The sequence below is a fragment of the Telopea speciosissima genome, chromosome 2 (assembly GCF_018873765.1).
Source record: "Telopea speciosissima isolate NSW1024214 ecotype Mountain lineage chromosome 2, Tspe_v1, whole genome shotgun sequence".
Classification (NCBI taxonomy): domain Eukaryota; kingdom Viridiplantae; phylum Streptophyta; class Magnoliopsida; order Proteales; family Proteaceae; genus Telopea; species Telopea speciosissima.
The window spans coordinates 76,315,137-76,334,160 of NC_057917.1; the positions used below are offsets into that span (position 1 = coordinate 76,315,137).

Here is a 19,024-nt window from a genome sequence, read left to right on the forward strand (position 1 = left end):
AAGGAAGGGTAGTAGTATAAATTTAATTCTAATGTTTTAGTAAAGGGTAAAATAGTCCTTTCACACCAATAAGTAACAGCAGACTAACACCGTTACTGTAGAGGGGGTGATTTGAGTTTTTTCAAAAACCAAGAGGTGATCTGAGTTTCGTTTGAAAATCAGGGGGTGACGTGTAATTTACCCTAATATAAACCCAACAGAGAGAGAGAGAGAGGAAAAAGCAAATTCTAAAATTAGAAACTAAATCGACTAGTGTGGCGTGGCGATTTGGCTCCTGTCCTGCAGTGGCGGGAGCTGGAGCGTCCAGCCCAGCTAAACGACAACGAAAATAGGGGTTGGGTGGTCATTTCACAGGTGGGTCCCACCTGGGCCCCACATGTGAAATGACTACATCACCCCCTGTTTTTGGGTGGTTTCCATGGGCTGGACCCTCCAGCTCCCGCCACTGCAGGACAGGAGCCAGATATAGGCTCCCCTGCTTCTAAATTGTAAATCAGATTTGCCTGTGGGTCCCCTACTTCTAAAATTAGAATCGACCATTCTAGTTGGGTCGACCAAACTAGGTTTGGTTTCGTTTGGAGATTGGGTTAATTTTAACTCTTAATTTAACTTCCCCATTTATGATTAGGCAGAAATTGGAATACATTTCCTACACGACCTGTTAATGTACACCTACCTAAAATATTGCCACGTATGGATGTGGCTTTTAATCAAATTTTGTTGCTAACTTAATCAAATCAGCTCTCTGATTCCCATCCAGATCGTCCTGTATCGATTTGAATTGGAATGATGTACCCCTATTGTTTATTTTAAAAAATATATATTTTTTTAATATTTTTACCCTTGGCCCGTACCAATCAATGATTGATACAGGATTATCCCAAAATCGAGATCGCTAATGATTGATACCAATCTGATCCAAACGATTCTACCTATCCGCTACCGATCCCTAAAACCACCTAAGGATTTACATGATTCGATAAGATTGCCTACGTCCACGATGAAATGAGATTTGTTTCACCATCAATGGAGAATATGATTATTATCACTTAGTGTTAAGCCTCTCTCAGATTACTTACAAAGAAAGAAGCCTCGCTACAATATATAACAAAATCCTATATAAAGTTAATTTACGGGGGACTGCTGACCTCCGCAAATAACATATATTAACCCCCGCCTTCGATCCCTACAACTTCTTAAGGGCTCTTTGAATTTAGCATAGTTATACAAGCGACAAAGTACAAGACATCAAACCCCCCAATAACTTTACCAAAAAAAAACCCAACAATAGTTTCAAAGAATTAATTTAATGCCATTCATGGGATTGTGATGTCTTACATGGGCTTTGGCTGAAGGGTGGACTATGGGTTCCCTCTTATAAGAAAGAAAATTGTTTATATAACCCTGTCAAGAAAGTTTTTCTCAATCGAATGGAAAATGTCAAATTTTGAGTTCCATTCTACCATACGAAACATTATACCAAGATTTTTTTCAATTTGTTTTATAATCGGATTGGCATCAAACGGGAAAAGGATTTATAAACTGAAAAAATTTTATCCAGTTTGATCTGGTTTTTAGGATTAGAGGTGTCCTTATTACTATTACAAACCCTAATAACCCAATTATCCTGTTGTCCCTGCTGCAACAAGAAGCCGTGGAAGGAAAGAAGAGGAAAGAAGAAAAAAGATCATCATCTCTCCTTTGTAGCCAATTCAGTTGCCATGGTGCAAAATATTGTTACCCACAAAAAAACAAAAAAACAAAAAAAAAAAAAAAAAAAAAAGCCTTCTAAATATTTTTTGAAAAATCAAAAAAACTGGTAAGGGGGTTTAACCATTCAGATCCTCTGTACCAAGATTTTATTACTTTTTACACTTGCCAAATCAAGCGGAGAATGATTTAGTCTGAATGCAATTCTCTCTCTATGCTACGTAGTGAAGGTTAGAAATTCACTCACTTTTTGTCAACACTAATATAAATGACTTCCATGGGGATTGTGGGGTCTTACATCATTACATGGACCCAGGGTCTAACAGGTCCATTTGAAGGGTGGGACCATGAGTTACCTCGTTATAAAAATAGAACTATTTAAATGACCATGTCAAAGGAAGATTTTCTCAATCAAAATGTCGCATCAAATTTTTTTTTACTCTCCTCTAAGATTAGGCACATGCCGAATTTTGAATCTCATCTCACCATTTCAAGTATTATGATAAGATTTTTCCCTATTATTCGTCTTACGGGAGAGAGGATTCCTTGAAAAACAGCATGGCCCCAACAGCAATACGAGGTCAATGGGAGTGTGCATAGATTGTAGAAGCATCAATAAGAACATGATTTTCATCTTTCATTAGGAGGGGGTGATCATTTTGTACCCCTCCTTCCAGGCGCAAGGGGAACGCTGCCTTTCAGAAAAATGTCAAAAGTTGTGCCTAATCAGTCAACCTTGAGATCATACATGCTAGGCCTGGCTGAGAATGTCCTGGACTGATTTCTAACTAGACCGAACTAGTCTAGGCTTAGTCTGAGGGATAGGGATCCCTAGTTAGGTATAGGTTTTTAAATACCCTACCCACACGGTTGCATCCCTAGTTCTTTTGTACAAGTAGATTAGTTAAAAATAATAAGGGAGAGAGAACGTTAACTAGTCACATGGTGCGTGGCCCCTACATCCAGACATAGGGAAAGGCACAAGACGAGTGAAATGACTGCCACTTTTTTAGGGATTTTTACCTTTTCATGGGGTGTTGTGATCATTTCACGAGGCCATGTGTGAGTATAGAGGTCGTGCGCCACACATGACCAAGTAAAGTTCTTTCTCCCAAATAAATTTAGGGAAAAAGATCTCTACTTGGTGGTGTTTCCTACGCCCTCTCACAAGGCACCGTGAGATGATGCCTTTGCCCCTGGGTAGATACCCAGGTGTGCTTACTCAAGAGGCAAAGGAGAGAGAGTCCCTTCTATTTAAGGAAAATAGAATTTCTTGAAAAATGTTAATATGGAGGGTCTTTTGGACAAGAGAAAACACCATGAAGGATGTTTTCTTCTAGTGAGAAAGTATATCAAATCCAATAATAAAGAATTCACGTGAAACTTAAAATTATTACTTATTATTTCTTATCTTATTACCAACATAAACTATAATAAAACTTTTATAAGATAAAATTTAGCATATGATTTATTAAGGAATTAACAGTAATTTAGCATGATTACAATAATATGTGGGAATTAGGACTCCCCATGATCTGATAAGTCAATGACCTGTCCCTAAGTTTCAACTATTCTAGCCCTGCCTTGCTCCCACTAACCTATATATAACTGAAGAAAAGAGATTAAAAAATAAAAAATAAAAAAAAATCAAAAGAGGAACTTTATTTGAAATCCAAGATTGTCACACTAGTGCTCCTCTGTACCTGTCTTCAATTCCCATCTAATCTAATCTAAACCAAGCTTCTTTCTCATTTGAAGAGCGAAATCATAGATCTTGAGTGGATCAGGAAGGGACTTAGCCACACTTTCCTTCTTCTCCATGCACCTCTTGGCCCATTCAATCAACTTTGGACACTCGGCCTCTATGTCGAAATTGACTAAAGTCTCCATGGCATAAAACCAGGAGTAGAAGGCCACAAAACTCAAATCCAAGAACCCAAAATTGTCACCACCAAAGTAAGGCTTGTCTCCAAGTTCTTCTTCCAAGACCTTCAATGCCTCTATGAATTCCTTCTTAGCCTTCTCTTGTTCTTCTCCTTTCGGACTCCGCAATATTCCCATCACACTGCTGAAAACCTGCAATTTAATTCACACAAATAAAGAAGATACCATGTAAAATTTCTATCCCAAAAGTTCGAATTGATCGATAAAAGATTATTTCGTAGCAGACGAATTCCCAGGTGTAATGAAAACTCAACTAAGAAAGAAAAGATGATGATGATGATGCAAGCATAGATTAATTAGAGTAAGAGAATGAAGTAAGTACCTTATTGTCGATGTAGTCAGCCCAGAATCTGGCCTGGGCTCGTTGGTAAGGATCAGAAGGCAACAATGGAGGAGCTTTGTCGTCCTTCCATGTCTCGTCAATGTATTGAACAATGCTGAGAGATTCACAGATGGGTTTTCCATTATGGAGCAAGACAGGGATCTTCTTATGAATTGGGTTCATCTGCAGCAGAAGAGGACTTTTTTCTTGGAGGTTCTCTTCCCTGTATTGGTATTCCACACTTTTCTCATCCAAGGCGATTCTCACTCTCATCCCAAAGGGACTGGCCCAAGCATTCAAGAGAACCACCTCGTCTGCCATTGTTACTGAATCGAAAATAGAAGCTTTGTTGGAAGCTTTTATGAAGCCGGTTTGTGTTTTGTGTATTAAACCATGTAGCTGAAGGGGTATATTTATAGAGATTTAATTTAATCTAAAATTTAAATTAACCCACAAGTTACAAAATCGTCTCTTCTTGCAGTCCATGTTAATTAATTAGATTTCTAGAAACTTCGATCTGAAGTACTACGGATGTTCATCATCGGTTGCGTCATCCATGAATTGAATAGAGCTGGTTTGTGCGGTTGGGTTGCAGAGGATACACAAATTCAAAAAGAAGAAAGAACCTTTAGACATCAGCGCTGACTTCAAAGTTTGATTTCGATCCAAACGTATTTCGTTTGACTCTGCCTTGCTTTGCAAGGTTATGATATAAGTGGGCAATCAATGGTCATTAATTGAATCCAAAAACAATCCCATAATAATCAATGGTAGGTGAAAAGAGGGGTGCTCATGGTATCTACAGTGTTTTCTCTTTTATATGATTATGTTAAATGGGAGAAAGAAAGCCACCCTGGCGTGTCTAGGGCACGCAAAATGATCATCAAACTCATCAGGGGTGGGGTGGTAATTTTGCATACCACTCTATCAGGGTGGAGAGCAATGTGCGCTGCTCAACCGGGTGGCATGCACTTTCCCTATTGGCCAGCAGTTTTCTATGGAACCCAATTTCATTAGACTCTACGAATCGGATCCAAATCTTCTACGGTGCGATTTCCCCTAGTGGCCTGAGCGGCGTAGACACATGGGTGCATGCATTGACTGCCTTGCCCAAGCGGGGGTAAGACGGTCATTGCAAGCACCCATGTGTCTGCACCGCTCAGGCCGCTACGGGCAGCGCCCCATACAGGATCTGAATTGCTATGAACCTAGCCATCTGATCGGATGGTGGTGCTGGGAAAGAAAAGTGGAGAATGAATAAAAAAAATTGTAAAGGTGGGGCAGCATCTATTGTCTGGATTGACTAATACATGGTTGGTTTATGTTTATGTACTTTGTTTTGGTAGCAGTATAATAAGTTCTTTTGAAGGTTGAATGGACTTTTCTGTTATTTTTTTTTCTGGTTTGGGTAATGATCCATGGTTGTTGGTTTATTACTTTTGGGTTTTAAATTTCAGCCTAGTACAATAATAAAACCCCAAAATTAAGGCCCAACCTAAACCTATTTTAAATTCTGGTCCAAATTTAAATCGGATCTGAACTAAGATTGGTGGTCATAATTAAAATCAATTGGTACCGTCTGATTTTAACCTTTATACAAGGTTTCCCTTTTTCATCTGTTGTTGTCGTGTTCAAATGCTCAGAAATCAATATGTATTGATCAAGACTTCCAGATAAATGTTGATATAAATATTTTGGTGTTGATGTTATGGCCACACAATAGAAGACCAATTCTGGTAATTCTCGCCAACTCTACGCTAATGCGGCTTTGAAGACCATGCCTCCAGCCCTTAAGCCACATGAGACAGCAAGTCTTTAGGCCCCAAAGGCCCAAAGGCCCAAAGGGCCCAGCCATGAAGCCCCTCTAGCCCATCAGTTTTAGTTTGATGTAAAATTAATTGACTAGTCTTCCGCACGCACGCTCGCTCTAGAGATCGAGAGAGAAAAAGGCATAACTAACGGTTTTCTGGTTCGCTCCTCCAATTCGCTGCCTGCTCCAATTCCTCACATTCCTCACATAGGAGCGGAAATGACCATCCTATCTCACCTTGGGCAGTGTGTTCGGGCAGGTAGTAGGGTGGTCATTTCTACTCCTATGTGAGGGATTATAGGAAATTGGGACGGATAGTGAATTGGAGTTGATAATTATTCCTTACTATATATTGTCTGAACTCTGAAGTTGAACCGGGATCATAGGGATACTCATAACATATTAATTATGGCTATTTATTGATCATGTTTAAAAAAAAAAAATAGATTCAGAAAGAAATTTCTAATTATTTCAGAAGGTTGAAAATTGATTGGCCAGGGGATTGAACCACACACACTGATGAGCTGGTTATGGTTTGGTTGATCTTGGTTCAATTATGATTGACCGACCTCCAACAAGTAAAAGACTCTGAGATGAGGGCTAAGCTTAATTAGATGGTTTTCGTTAATTTTGGTTCTTGTCTTCTTAGGAAAGGAGTCATTCAAACCGTACCCAAAACCTCAAACCACTTACCCAAATATCCATGCCGGTTCACCCTAGTGAACGGGATGAACCACTGCACTCTTTAATTAATACTAACGTGGACAAACCGAATCTTGTCAAATGCTTTGATGGATTATCAATCTCTATTGTCCACTTTGTTTGGCTGTCAGGATTACAAGCAAACATAATAGGGGAAAAGATGGTAAATTCCCTCCCTTTCTTGGAAGTGGTTGAAACTGAAAGCGCCTTCTCCCGAACTGGAAGTGGGAAGTGAATTGGGGATGGAATTTAGGCGAATTGTTTGGGATAATACGTGACTAGTCCATAAATATTGCCACGCCATTCATGGAATTGTTGAGTCTTACATGGGCCTGGGTTGACCTAGTCTATTTGAAGAGTGGACCGTGGTTCTCCGTTATTAGAAAGAGAAGTGTTTACAATGATCCTGTCAAATTATTTTTTTGGTATTGGAGAGCTTTCATAGGGGGGTAGGGGCTGGGATAAGGCCCAAGGTGGTTTGAACTCATGAACTCATGATCCTGTCAAGTTAATTTTCTTTTAGTGGCTGCTCTTCAATCTTCCCTGGGATGGCACTTGTCAAATTTTGAGTCCCATTCTACCATATGAAGCATCATGCCAAAAAATTTCTCAATTTGTTTTATAATTGGACTGGAATCAAACTGGAAAGGGTTTTTTTTGTTTGGGTAAAGGAAAGGGTTTATGAACTTGAAAAAAATTTATCAAGTTTGAGCTTTTAGTATTGCGTGGTTCCACGGGGGCAGGCCACGCCTAGATACAGTGCAGGATGAAATGATCACCCCTCATACAAGGCAGAAATCCCACCCCTAAGATGCCAGCGCGCGTGCTTTTATTAGCTGTCGCCCCTCCACTCCCCTACACAGAACTGCGCAACACACGGCAGGATGGACAGGCGACAGTAGAGGATATGGATCCGTCTCCACTATTGACAGTTAAAGCCCTTACCACTACCAAGAGTAGTATAATAAATGGAGGAAACACTACAAATTTACACAAAAATATAAAATAGAAAACAATCATGCCACATAAAGAAATATTAATTGCCATCAAAATTTTGATGTGAAAAGCCCCTCAAATTGAAGGGAAAAACCTTGGAAAAAAAAATCATAAAAAGGGATATCTCAATGCCATTGTTCTAGGTCGCTTGTGGGAACAAACATCATTACTGAAGAACATTAATTGCAAAACAGAGCTTCTTCCCTCCTCCTCCATTTTGTGAAGCTCTGTAGGACCAGATTTAGACTGTATCACCCTCATGTAAATGTTTGTTCACCACCAACTTGCCCCAGATTTTTATTAATACATATATGCTGCTTCTGTTCATCATCCATTTTTTTAAGTTCAAGTTTCACAAATCAGGCATTTCAGCTCCCATTACCAAAACCAACACATCTACAAGTATCTCCTCCTTGTTTGATGTTTGCCTTATTTCTGTATCATTTAAGAACTCTTCCAACTTTACTTGGTTTTCTGGTATGGATAGACGGTTATGTCCCCCACTCACATCAGTAGCAATTAGTGTCTTCTCTATCACCCACACCACATTGTCACCTCCATATTCATTGATTATTGCATTCAAAAGCTCTCTAGGCATTGTTGCTGGTACTGCAGGTGCATGCCTGGGTGCAACTGATCGATTCACTGGATTATTATTGATCACCTTTTTTTCTTCTTCTTCTTGACCATCATTAGTTTCTGTTTCTTTTTCGCTCTCTTTTTGTCTTCCAGCTTCAAAGAAGCATCAACTTTCCTTTTCTGGGTATCATGAATCTTAGGCTCATCATCAGGAATTGCAATGGGAAGCTTTTCAAGTACCTCAACGAAGTTCTTCCTCATCTGACCCTCAATCTCACGCGACAACTCTAATTTTTGCTTTCTAATCCATTCTAGCAACTTTGCAGGGTTGTTGACCAGATCCTCAAAATTGATGGCCTGATTGGCATCATCAAACTCCTCTGGAGCTTCTAACTCGTCCTCCTGAACAAATTCCATGTCATTCTTCTGATCATTCCGGGCCACTTCCATGTTCAAACCCACATTGAGCACCATCTTCAATCGAATTTTGAAGCTGTGAAAAACAAAAGCAAAAAAAAAGTCTAGTTGGAGGAATTCAAAGCAAGGAAGAGATTTTAAAAAATAATTGATATGGAAAGGCAAATAATACATGCTGTGACGAACTGAAGAGAGTTTCTTCTTTTTCTCATCTTTCCTTCCTTGGCTTGGTTTATAAGAAGAGTAAGGACACCTGTGGTCCTATATATATATATATATAATATATGATTTTGGAAAGCAGCAAATCGACTCCAATATAAAGTGAAATTAGAAAACCAAATTAGGACTAGGAGTCAATATATATAACGGTGAAACAGATGAACAAAATAGAAAGTTAAGGACCCAGAGAGAGGGGGGAAAGCAAATTCAAAAAATTAGAAACAGAAACACGACTATTGTGGGCCCTGCTTCTAAATTATAAATCAGACTTGCTTGTGGATCCCCTGCTTCTGAAATTAGAAATAGAATCGGCTGTTGATCTTTTTAACTTCCCCATTTTATTAGGCAAAAATTGGAATGCATTTCTTACACGACCTATTGATGTACACCTACCTAAAATATTGCCACATATGGATTTGGCTTTTATGACCTTTGGATAGAGTGGTCATGGTCTAAGCCTTAATCAAATTTCGTTGTCTAACGACTAACAATCTTCTAACTTAATCAAATCATCAATCTAATACCAATCTAGATTGTCCTGTATCTATTTGAGTCGGACAGATTTACCCCTCTTGTTTATTTAAAATTTTACCTTGTTACCTCTGTCCTATTCCAATCCATTGATACAGGATTATCCCAAAATTCGCTCATGATTGATACCAATCTAATCCAAACGATTCTGCCAATCTGCTATCAATCCTAAAACTACATAAAGATTTACATGATTCGATACAATTGTCTATGTCCACGATAAGATGAGATCTGTTTCACTATCAATGGAGAATATGGTTATATTCACTCATCGATAGAAAGAAGTGTTAAGCGTATAGCACTAGAATTATGGGATAAAACCGATGTGTTTCTATTGATGTTAATGTATCAATATATACAAAGATTACATGGATCAATCACCATCAATTATTCCCTAATTAACTCCTATCAATATGATATGGATAGGAATGAATCAATTATCCTAGTCATTGGATAAACTATGAAGACTCATATGGTAAACATATGGTAATAAGAAGTCTCGCTACAATATATAACGAAATCCCATAATGAAGTAATTTACGCTGCCCTCGAGCCCCCGCATGGACCCGCTAGTTTGTTGAGGCCCTGCTAGTAACATAGTTAAGCCCCCCTCCTTTCGACCCCTACAACTTCTTAGTGGCCCTTTGAAATTAGCATAATTATTCAAGCGATGCAATACAAGATATCAAACCCCCAACAATTTTACCAACAAAAAAATAAAATCAACAATGGTTTCAAAGAATTCATTAAATGGCATTCATGGGATTGTGATGTCTTACATGAAAACATCTAGTTTGATTTAGATTTTCTTTTTTTTAATAAAATGTGTGATTACTTGACTAGAGTCACTAGTATTACAGAAAATAGTGAAAATCTGTATGCTTAGGACAAGACATCTATAATGAAGAGTGTGTGGCTTTAAAATAGTAAACTGATGAGATTGATTCCTAGATCACACATCATTAGAGATCTCAGGATCTGTCTCCAGGGAGGGTGCTGCCATGGGGCATTCGCACACATCTCGGCATATGCCTAGGGATGTGTGCAGCACAGCCCTACGGCTGGCAACACCCTAGGCATGCTGGGCTCCCTAGAGACAAGCTAAATTCTTGGATCAAGATTGTCTCCAGGGAGCAGGGAATGCCCAAGGTGCTGTCAACCATTGGGCTGTGTCATACACATCTCTAGGTGTGCATCGAGATGTGTGCAGCACAGCTCAACCGCTAGATACCCCCTGAAAGCACCCTCGGCGCACGCCTCCCTGGAGACGAGCTCAATTCTAAATTCCCTTTCTCTTGCCTTTTATTTATCTTTTTCATTACAGGGTAGACACACTGTTAGGACACGTGCCGTGTTTTACTGACAGTGCATTATTAGAGAATTTGTGTCTTTGTTTTTGGTAATTGTCTTGAGTCTACTTCAATTTCCCTCTTAATACCCATCCCCCACCCACCTCGCTTTACGGCCACGTTCAATTGCGATTATGATTCCATATAAGCTCCACAGTCCAAGATCGGAAAGAACTCTAAACAGCACAGAAGACCAATCCCTATCAATCGTCGTCTCTCTCGAGATTCCAACATCACCATGGATGGAAGGGCTGAAGAGGGTCAAGGGAGAAGCTATTGGAGATGGAGCAAACAGGATTTCTTCCCTGAACAGTCCTTCCAAACCTGGGGTAGCTACGGATCAGCACTCTCACAGACATGTTTCCGATTCAAGGATCGTCTACTGGACCGCTCCACCGAGTCGAACGAGTTGGAAGTGTTGAGCAGACAGAGCGAGAACAGCATGAAACGATGCCTCACATGGTGGGATCTCATCTGGCTAAGCTTTGGTTCTGTAGTCGGCACTGGCATCTTCGTTCTCACAGGTCAAGAAGCTCACAACCATGCCGGCCCTGCCATTGTTCTATCTTATGCCGCTTCAGGTCTCTCTGCCTTGCTCTCTGCTTTCTGCTATACAGAATTCGCTGTTGAGATCCCAGTTGCAGGTGGGTCTTTCTCTTATCTCAGAATAGAATTAGGAGACTTCATCGCATTCATCGCTGCCGGTAACATACTCTTAGAGAGTATCGTGGGTGCTGCTGGACTCGGTCGATCTTGGACTTCTTATTTTGCGACTCTGATCAACCGTGAACCCGATTCGTTACGAATTAGAGTCAGCAAGCTTGGAGAAGGGTTCAATCTATTGGACCCAATTGCAGTGGTTGTACTAATAACTGCTTCGACTATTGCCATAACTGGGACTAGGAAGACATCGTATGTGAATTGGATTACATCTGTGCTTAGTGCTGTGGTTATTCTGTTTATAATTATTGCTGGTTTTGTTAATGCCAAAGCATCAAATATGACCCCTTTCTTACCACACGGAATAGAAGGGGTGTTTCAGGCTGCAGCCGTTGTGTACTGGGCTTATACAGGTTTTGACATGATTGCTACAATGGGAGAAGAAACTAAGAAACCCTCTAGGGATATACCTTTGGGTTTAGTGGGATCTATGTCATTGATCACTGTTCTCTACTGTGTTATGTCTCTGTCACTCTGTATGATGCAGAAGTCTTCTGAGTTGGATGTGAATGCAGCTTATTCTGTGGCATTTCAGAGTGTGGGAATGAAATGGGCAAAGTTCTTGGTGGCTTTGGGGGCACTGAAGGGGATGACTACTGGCTTGTTGGTGGGTGCTCTCGGTCAGGCACGCTATACTACTCAGATTGCTCGAGCCCATATGATACCACCATGGTTTGCTCTTGTCCACCCAAAAACTGGAACACCTATTAATGCTACACTTTTGGTAACACTTGCTAGTGCATGTGTGGCATTGTTCTCAAGTTTGGATGTCCTGTCAAGTGTTTCATCCCTCAGTACACTCTTCATTTTCATGCTTATGGCTGTTGCATTGCTTGTGAGGCGATACTATGTGAAGGATATCAGTACAAAGTTTGACCTTTTCAAATTGGTTATCTGCCTATTGACAATTATTGGTTCTGCAATTGGAACCACGGCTCTCTGGAATTCGAATTATAGAGGATGGGCTGGGTACACAGTAACAATGGCAATCTGGCTTATTGGGACAGTGGCTATGTATCTTCTTCCTCAGCAGAGAGTACCAAAAGTCTGGGGTGTCCCTCTGGTCCCATGGTTTCCTTCTTTGTCAATTGGGATAAATACATTTCTTATCGGATCATTAGGTTACATCGCTTTTGTGAGGTTTGGTATCTGCACTGCTCTGATGTTGGTTTACTATGTATTTTTTGGTCTGCATGCAACATATGACATGGCTCATCAGAATCCACATGAACCAGGAGTTCCTATGGAAGGGAAAATAATTACATAGATGATTCTCAAGGCAATGATGACTTTATTTTCTTTCATTAAAATGATATCCTTATTTTATTTTTAACAATGTCACTGACTCTTGAAATAGATTTTTGTGAATTGAACAGGCAGTTAGATATTGCAATCTTTCTTTTTCCAAACTCATTGGTTTTTCTATTTCTGCATTGTACAATAGCTAGGAATGAGCAATAAACAAGCTTAATTTCTCTGAAAGTTTAAGCTTTCTATATGAAATTAAAGCTATGTTCTAAATTCCATTGATTTGGAAACTAGTGAAACAAAGTTACTTTTGAAAATTATCTCTGAAATTTGAATAACTACAAAGATGTAGGACAGTGGAATTTGAATAACTAGTTATAGAGCATATCCAAGCATGATGCAAGACTTGATTTGAACTCCATATTCTTTTAGAGTTATCTATTTGCAAGTGTTTTTCCTAAAATGACCCGAAGGACTTCCTGTATTTGTCTTATATTTTAGTTATTTATATTAAACCTGTATTGACTCTAGTTGCAGAGCTATCCATACAGTTAGCCATTAAAGTGTAAAGAGAAAAAAATAGTGAAAAGTAAGAAGTATCATTTTTTTATGAGATCATTCCCTTTTGTTTCTTTGTCATGCTTTAGGTTGGAATGGCTGGGAAGGACCATATGTCATGCTTAGTTTCTGCCAAATCCTTATGCTTCTTGATATTAAGGTATCTTCCTGTCTGCAAGATTGAACTTTCATTACTTTTAAAAATTCAACTCTTAGTTTTCAGTCCTAGGGTCCCTGCAGAAAAAAGCCTAACTTAAAGTGCATTACTGTAGGATGGACATCCAATGACTCAGGTCAAATCCTATATCCTAGAAGAACCAACCAAATCCTATCATTCTTAGGTCAAATCCTATATCCTAGAAGAACCAACCAAATTCTATCATTGAAACTTTCAGTCAATAGAAAATTTGCTCTGTTTCAACTTATTTGGAAATAGACCTATAAATAAAATCTTTTGTTCATATCCTTTGGAAAACTTAACAGAATGGTCTGAACTGGTTAGATGAGGTTTTCTTTTTTTGTCCTTCTCTTTTTATTGGGTAGAACGTAGGTTTTTCATTATTCAAAAAAAAATTATTTGTACACTTGTAAACACAGTTTTATCTTTATCTTCCCTTGCAAAATGTGAATAGGAGGGTTGGATACAAGTTGGAACCAACAATCCCCATAGAAAGGGCTATGAAATCAAGTGGTTGATTAGCCTCACCTCTCAGAGAGAGGATGAAAATAGCATCCTGAGTTCTACAAGTTCTCACAGGCAATAGCCTCATACCACCTTAGCCACCCTTTCAGACTTCACATTGGTGACTTACTATTTGAATAAATTAAGCACAGACTGATCCCAGTCAAAGTGTGAACTCATCTACTACAAATGTAATCTAAATAAACTATTGTTGGAATGCATGCAGGTGCATTTTGAATTAAAAGAAGAATTGATATGTCTTAGAAATACCTGCATTTCACTGTCTAATAACCGTAATGAATCAATAGAAGCATAACTGAAAAAAATGTGAGTTGTACCCTCTCTAAGGCAAAGAATTGAAAGAGGACTGGTTTCAAGAATAGAGGTGGATACAGAATCTGGTCACTTATTTTGTCACCAATATCAGTAGTTCAAAGAGGAGCCAAAAAAAATAGAAAAAAGAAACTATATAATAGACCTTAGAAAAAAGTTCTGTATGGATAGGTAGAGCAACAGAAGTCACAGTATAACAGAGGAATACACTTTCAAATGACGCCAAACACAATTTATTTTATTTTTTATTTTTTGCGGAGCAGGGGTTGGAGTGGCTTGGAATCCGTGAAAGACATGCACACAGCATAGGACTAGTAACAAGTATGGCTTTGAATAGAGCTCTGATTGGATCCTACCTCATTTAGTTGGGATAAGGCTGAGTTGAGTTGGATTGTCTATGTTATCAGGATATGTTATCTGTATCATAAAAGCTTAGTCCTCACATTCTTATGAACTGTGCTTAGAATCGTAGTAACATCCTCTTCCTTTATGTTGGTTTTCTGCTATATCTGCTTCCTTCCAATTCCCCGGATGTATATGAGCTTGCATATCAACATAATTGCTCCATTAAATCTCCCAACTCACGCTGCTAGAGAAAGCTTGGCCTTACTTTTGTATCTTTGTCCCTCATCCCTCTTAAGGATTTCTAACTTACATACACAACACCCTTCCTAGTGCATGTCCAATATGACATTCTCAATCACATATCTCTCGGTTCTATAAGATTGGATTCCATTTGTCAGAAAAATCTGTTTTTGTGTTGGGTTACTAGGTTACAGGGCTTTTGTAGATCTGGAGTCTGCATTTTAGTGTTGTTGGCTTATGCCTTTGTGGGTCTCCTTACAACTTATGAATAGCTGACCTGAATCGACATGAACCAGAAACTGCTGGATAAGAGAAAATAGAGCCAGATGACTAGGCCAGGATGTTATACCATCTCAACAGACAGCTTCCTCTCTTCTCCTTCTTGATAAAATTGAAAACTTCTCTATTTCTGAAATAAAGCTGCTGTTTTATTGCATGTGTTAGGGAGCTTTCTGCCATAGAGGGAAGCACCCATACCCCATCCCAGCAGGTGTGAATGAAGCGGTCCTTTTTTCTGAGGATCTTTTTGAATATGAAGAATTTTTTGATCTTCAATCCTCTTTTATTTTGAAGTATAGGAATTCAACTTTTTATCAGTTTCAATCCTAATAAAATACCCAAGCTCCCCCTCTTTAAGGCCCAAGTATTAAAGAATACCAACCATTGAGCAAATAACTAAACGGTGCAACCCTGACTTGAACTCCAATGTCTTAGTATTATTAATCAGAATGACCATGAATCAAGCTCTCTCCTATGAAATGTTTAAGCTCTGTGGTTATGTTCATATTCTTCCACCTTCTAGAGTTCTCAATCTATGGCAGCAAAACTGATGAAAATGCTAGTACAATAAGATCCCTTTCTCCAACAAATAAATAGAGAGAAAAAAAAAAGAAAAGAATGAGAGACAAAACTGAAAAGGGAATCAATAATGTTTGACTGAAGAACTAATCAGATGATCCTAAACAGAATTTGCATCATTTATTATCAACCCATATGCATCAGTTAACAATAAAGGCAGAACGGAACCTATATATTACTGAACATAAATGTGGCACAGTTGAAAACTATGAGAAGTGGAAAAAATTTGGAATCTCAAGCCCAGCCCAAGCCTGCCCTGATTGGCCCTGATTGGGTCGGGCCTGGCCTATTGGCCCTGACCCTGGCGCTGCAATAAGCAAATTAAAATAGCAAGGGGAGGGAAGATGTGAAACTGTAGGCAATGAAAATATTTTTCCCCTTCGTCTTTTGGGTTCAAAAAAGAAAAAAAAGGTCGTCATTGAATTATAAACTCTAAAAATAGGAATTAAAAAATATTGGCACATCGAGTAAAAATGGTGTAAATTCAGGATTGGTTTCTATCAATTTTTATTTGAATTGGATTAGAATGGGTCAAAGTTTGTTGAAATCTTAGCAAATAGAGATTTAGGGAGAAAAGCAAACGTTTCCTTAGGATTTCATTAAAAAAAAAAGGGGAAAACTTCCCCCAAAAAATATTTTCATAGATACAAGAAATAAGTTTTTTATTAATTATTTTATTAATTACAAGGGCACATGTTCTTTGTCGAGGAGTGCACGGTATCCAGATACAGGGGTGTACAAAATAACCACCATACCCCCTTTGGTTCGATGCCCATGTGCGCACTCTCTTTGGCCAAGGCACTAGTGCGAGGACTATGCTCTCGGACAAAGTTCATTTTCCCATTAATAAAGGAAATGAAAATCAAATTACATTTATGATTGATTCCAAAATGAATTTTGAGAATTAATAATTAGAATCGGAGTCAGCTATTCTGTATATTCTAATTGAATTTTTTTTTTTTGCACAAAAAAAAAAAAGGTCATGAGATAGGCTCAGAGGAAGTACTTTATAACTAGGGGTGTTAATCAGTCGGGCCAGGCCAATTACAGTCGGGTCTAGTCAGTCTTCCCCACTTTAGGACCTTGCACTGTGACCGATTCATTTAAGTAATTGATTCTCATAAGCTAGGTATGATCCCATTTTTAAATGGTTGGTCTGGTACCGTTCTTTAATTGAGCTAAATAGTCCATATACGGGCTTTAAACGGGTTAATGACACATTTATCTCTAAATGAGCTATAAATAGGCTTTACATAGGTTGTAAATGTGTCAGGGCTCTAAATAAACCTCTAATCAAGCTCTAAATGGGTTTTAAACATGTCGGGTTGAGTTGGGCTAGTAATCTGTTTCGGTCGACTTTCGTTAGGTAGCACCTTTACACCGGGAACGACCGAATGTTAGTCAAGAGATCGGACTTAAGGCCAACACATTTAATAAACAGACCGTGTCGATTTTGGGGTTTTGTGGTCGGGCTCGGTCGGACCTATTAGTGCGGGTCTGGAATTGACACCCTATACAAAACTATAGTGAACCAGGAGATCAAAAGGCAAGAAGAGAACAACCGACTCCGATCAAAGGAGATTAGGTGGAACAGCCGACTCCATTGCATCAACCACTGACTAGCAACTTCCACCTCGAACATCCAACCAATAAAGCAAGGGACTATTTACAGAATTACCCTTTCTTGGGAGCTTTGTTTTATCCTTTCTCCGCACATGCAACACGACATTCGTGTGTGGATGTGGATACGTGTGTGATAGGGAAGGTTTTTTTAGGTAATCCCACTACCTATCACGTAGTTCAAATTTAAATATAAAAAAAAAAAAAAAAAAAAAAAACATGAGAAACGGTTAAAAAATATGTCCAAACTATTCACCTATGTTTGCGCAAGCAGTGACGAAATAACAGTAAAAGACATATTAACAAATTAAAGTAAGAAAAAAAAAAAAAAAAAAAAAAAAAAAAAAAAAAAAGGCTGAAAAAAGCCATAAGGCCAAAAAGTCTTTGATATTGAGGAAAGCTGACGAAATAAAATGAAGCCCATAAGGAAGGTATGATCCAATTTCACATGCATATCAGAATTTGAAGCCCATGAGAATAGCCATATGTGTAACGTGAATAAGCCCAATAAATGGATTCCACTTGGGCTTACCCACGTGATTGTCCCACTTAATTTGACAGCTCTTTCTTCTCTCCTCCTAAATCTCAGCGCGCCCTGGCTCGATCTCGAATACGATAAACATTACCCCCGGGGTCCTGGCTCCTATACTGTTTGCCACTTGTCAATTATATTAAGTCATTGTTTGCCACTTGTCAATGTAAAGACATACACGTGGCACAATTGACGCAAACTATATGAATATAATGTTTTGGTCATTAAAACAACCTGTAATATTACTACATTGGTCAGTCATTAGGAAAGACTAATGGATCCAAAGAAAAAGTATGTATGAAGATCTAATGGCTGTGATCACTCCTTTGTCTTCCTACGTATCATAGCCATTGTTGGGGATCTTTCATGTCACATCAATGACGATGAAAGAATAGTATTATTTACTTGTGGTTCACATGGTTAGAGAAAAAATAATAATAAAAAAAAAAACATGTGAAAGGACATAGGTTACATTGGTTTCGTGGGAAATTTTATTAATACAACGAAAGAAATTTCTTACATAGACTATATATATATGAGACGACATTTTCATACACACAGATTGTTTATGGGAAATTTAATAGATATGTCACATGTCAAATTTAGTAATTCATCATGTCTGAGGTAAAATGTATGACCTATCATGTGGATTTACGAAAATTTATCCTCTCAAGTGCGGTGCATTGCCTAGTGCACCACACTTAAGAATCCAATCATCCACCTAATACTTGAAAGGATAAAAAGACGCCACTACCCATGTTTTTACGATTGGATTTTTAAGTGTGGTGCACTTGAGAGGATGAAAATCTGTAGATTTATCGAATCATATTGTTCGAAGTTTAAATTGTCTCAAATAGAAATGAATTCTCAGATAATTAATTTTAAAAGTATTGTAGTTACGATTAAAAATGATATCTAAAATTTTTATTCCATTATTAGATAATGATGTGAACAACACACGTATGCAAAATTTCAACACCGACAGAATTAATCCCCTAATTAAGACAGTGAAAGCTCAACTAACATGGAAGTCCAAGTAGACAAGAAGAAAACCATTCCAAACCCAAAGATCAATTCCTGATAAGAAACTGAAAGATAGAAACTAGAACTTCCTACCAAAGATTTCACATCATCAATCACACTAAACAATTCGCAATCACCACGAATTCTATCCTCTCCAAAAGGAGCTAGAGAACCATCCAATCATATTGACTATTTCCACTTATAATAAGCCCACAGGAACTGAAGGGATGAGGGGATTATCCATTGGACAAGAACCTTTGAAAAAATCTTCCCCTATGGCTGTTGT

The 19,024-nt window shown here is 38.5% G+C and overlaps 2 protein-coding genes across 3 annotated transcripts; one reads left to right on the forward strand and one right to left on the reverse strand.

The window, feature by feature from the left end:
• Positions 1-3,435: 3,435 nt before the first annotated feature.
• On the reverse strand, positions 3,436-3,771 carry LOC122651130 (probable glutathione S-transferase parA). The gene has a single exon (XM_043844454.1). It carries the CDS (start codon positions 3,769-3,771, stop codon positions 3,436-3,438), a length of 336 nt encoding a protein of 111 aa, XP_043700389.1.
• A 306-nt stretch (positions 3,772-4,077) lies between these two features.
• LOC122652930 (cationic amino acid transporter 5-like) lies at positions 4,078-12,825 on the forward strand. Of its 2 annotated transcripts, none has more exons than XR_006331672.1 (3): positions 4,078-4,207; positions 4,321-4,324; positions 10,829-10,841. XR_006331672.1 is itself a non-coding variant. In XM_043846815.1 (3 exons), exons 1-3 carry the CDS (start codon positions 4,121-4,123, stop codon positions 12,564-12,566), a joined length of 1,827 nt encoding a protein of 608 aa, XP_043702750.1. In that variant the 5' UTR covers positions 4,079-4,120; the 3' UTR covers positions 12,567-12,825. The 2 variants fall into 2 exon arrangements, 1 of the variants encoding a protein (XP_043702750.1); XM_043846815.1 differs by lacking the exon at positions 4,321-4,324 and adding an exon at positions 10,431-10,432 and having other exon boundaries at positions 4,079-4,207; positions 10,829-12,825.
• Positions 12,826-19,024: the final 6,199 nt, after the last annotated feature.

What these genes read in the sequence shown, in the direction of transcription:
- LOC122651130 (XM_043844454.1), bottom strand. Translation starts at nt 3,771, where the DNA reads ATGGGAATATTGCGGAGTCCGAAAGGAGAAGAACAAGAGAAGGCTAAG.
- LOC122652930 (XM_043846815.1), top strand. Translation starts at nt 4,121, where the DNA reads ATGGAGCAAGACAGGGATCTTCTTATGAATTGGGTTCATCTGCAGCAG.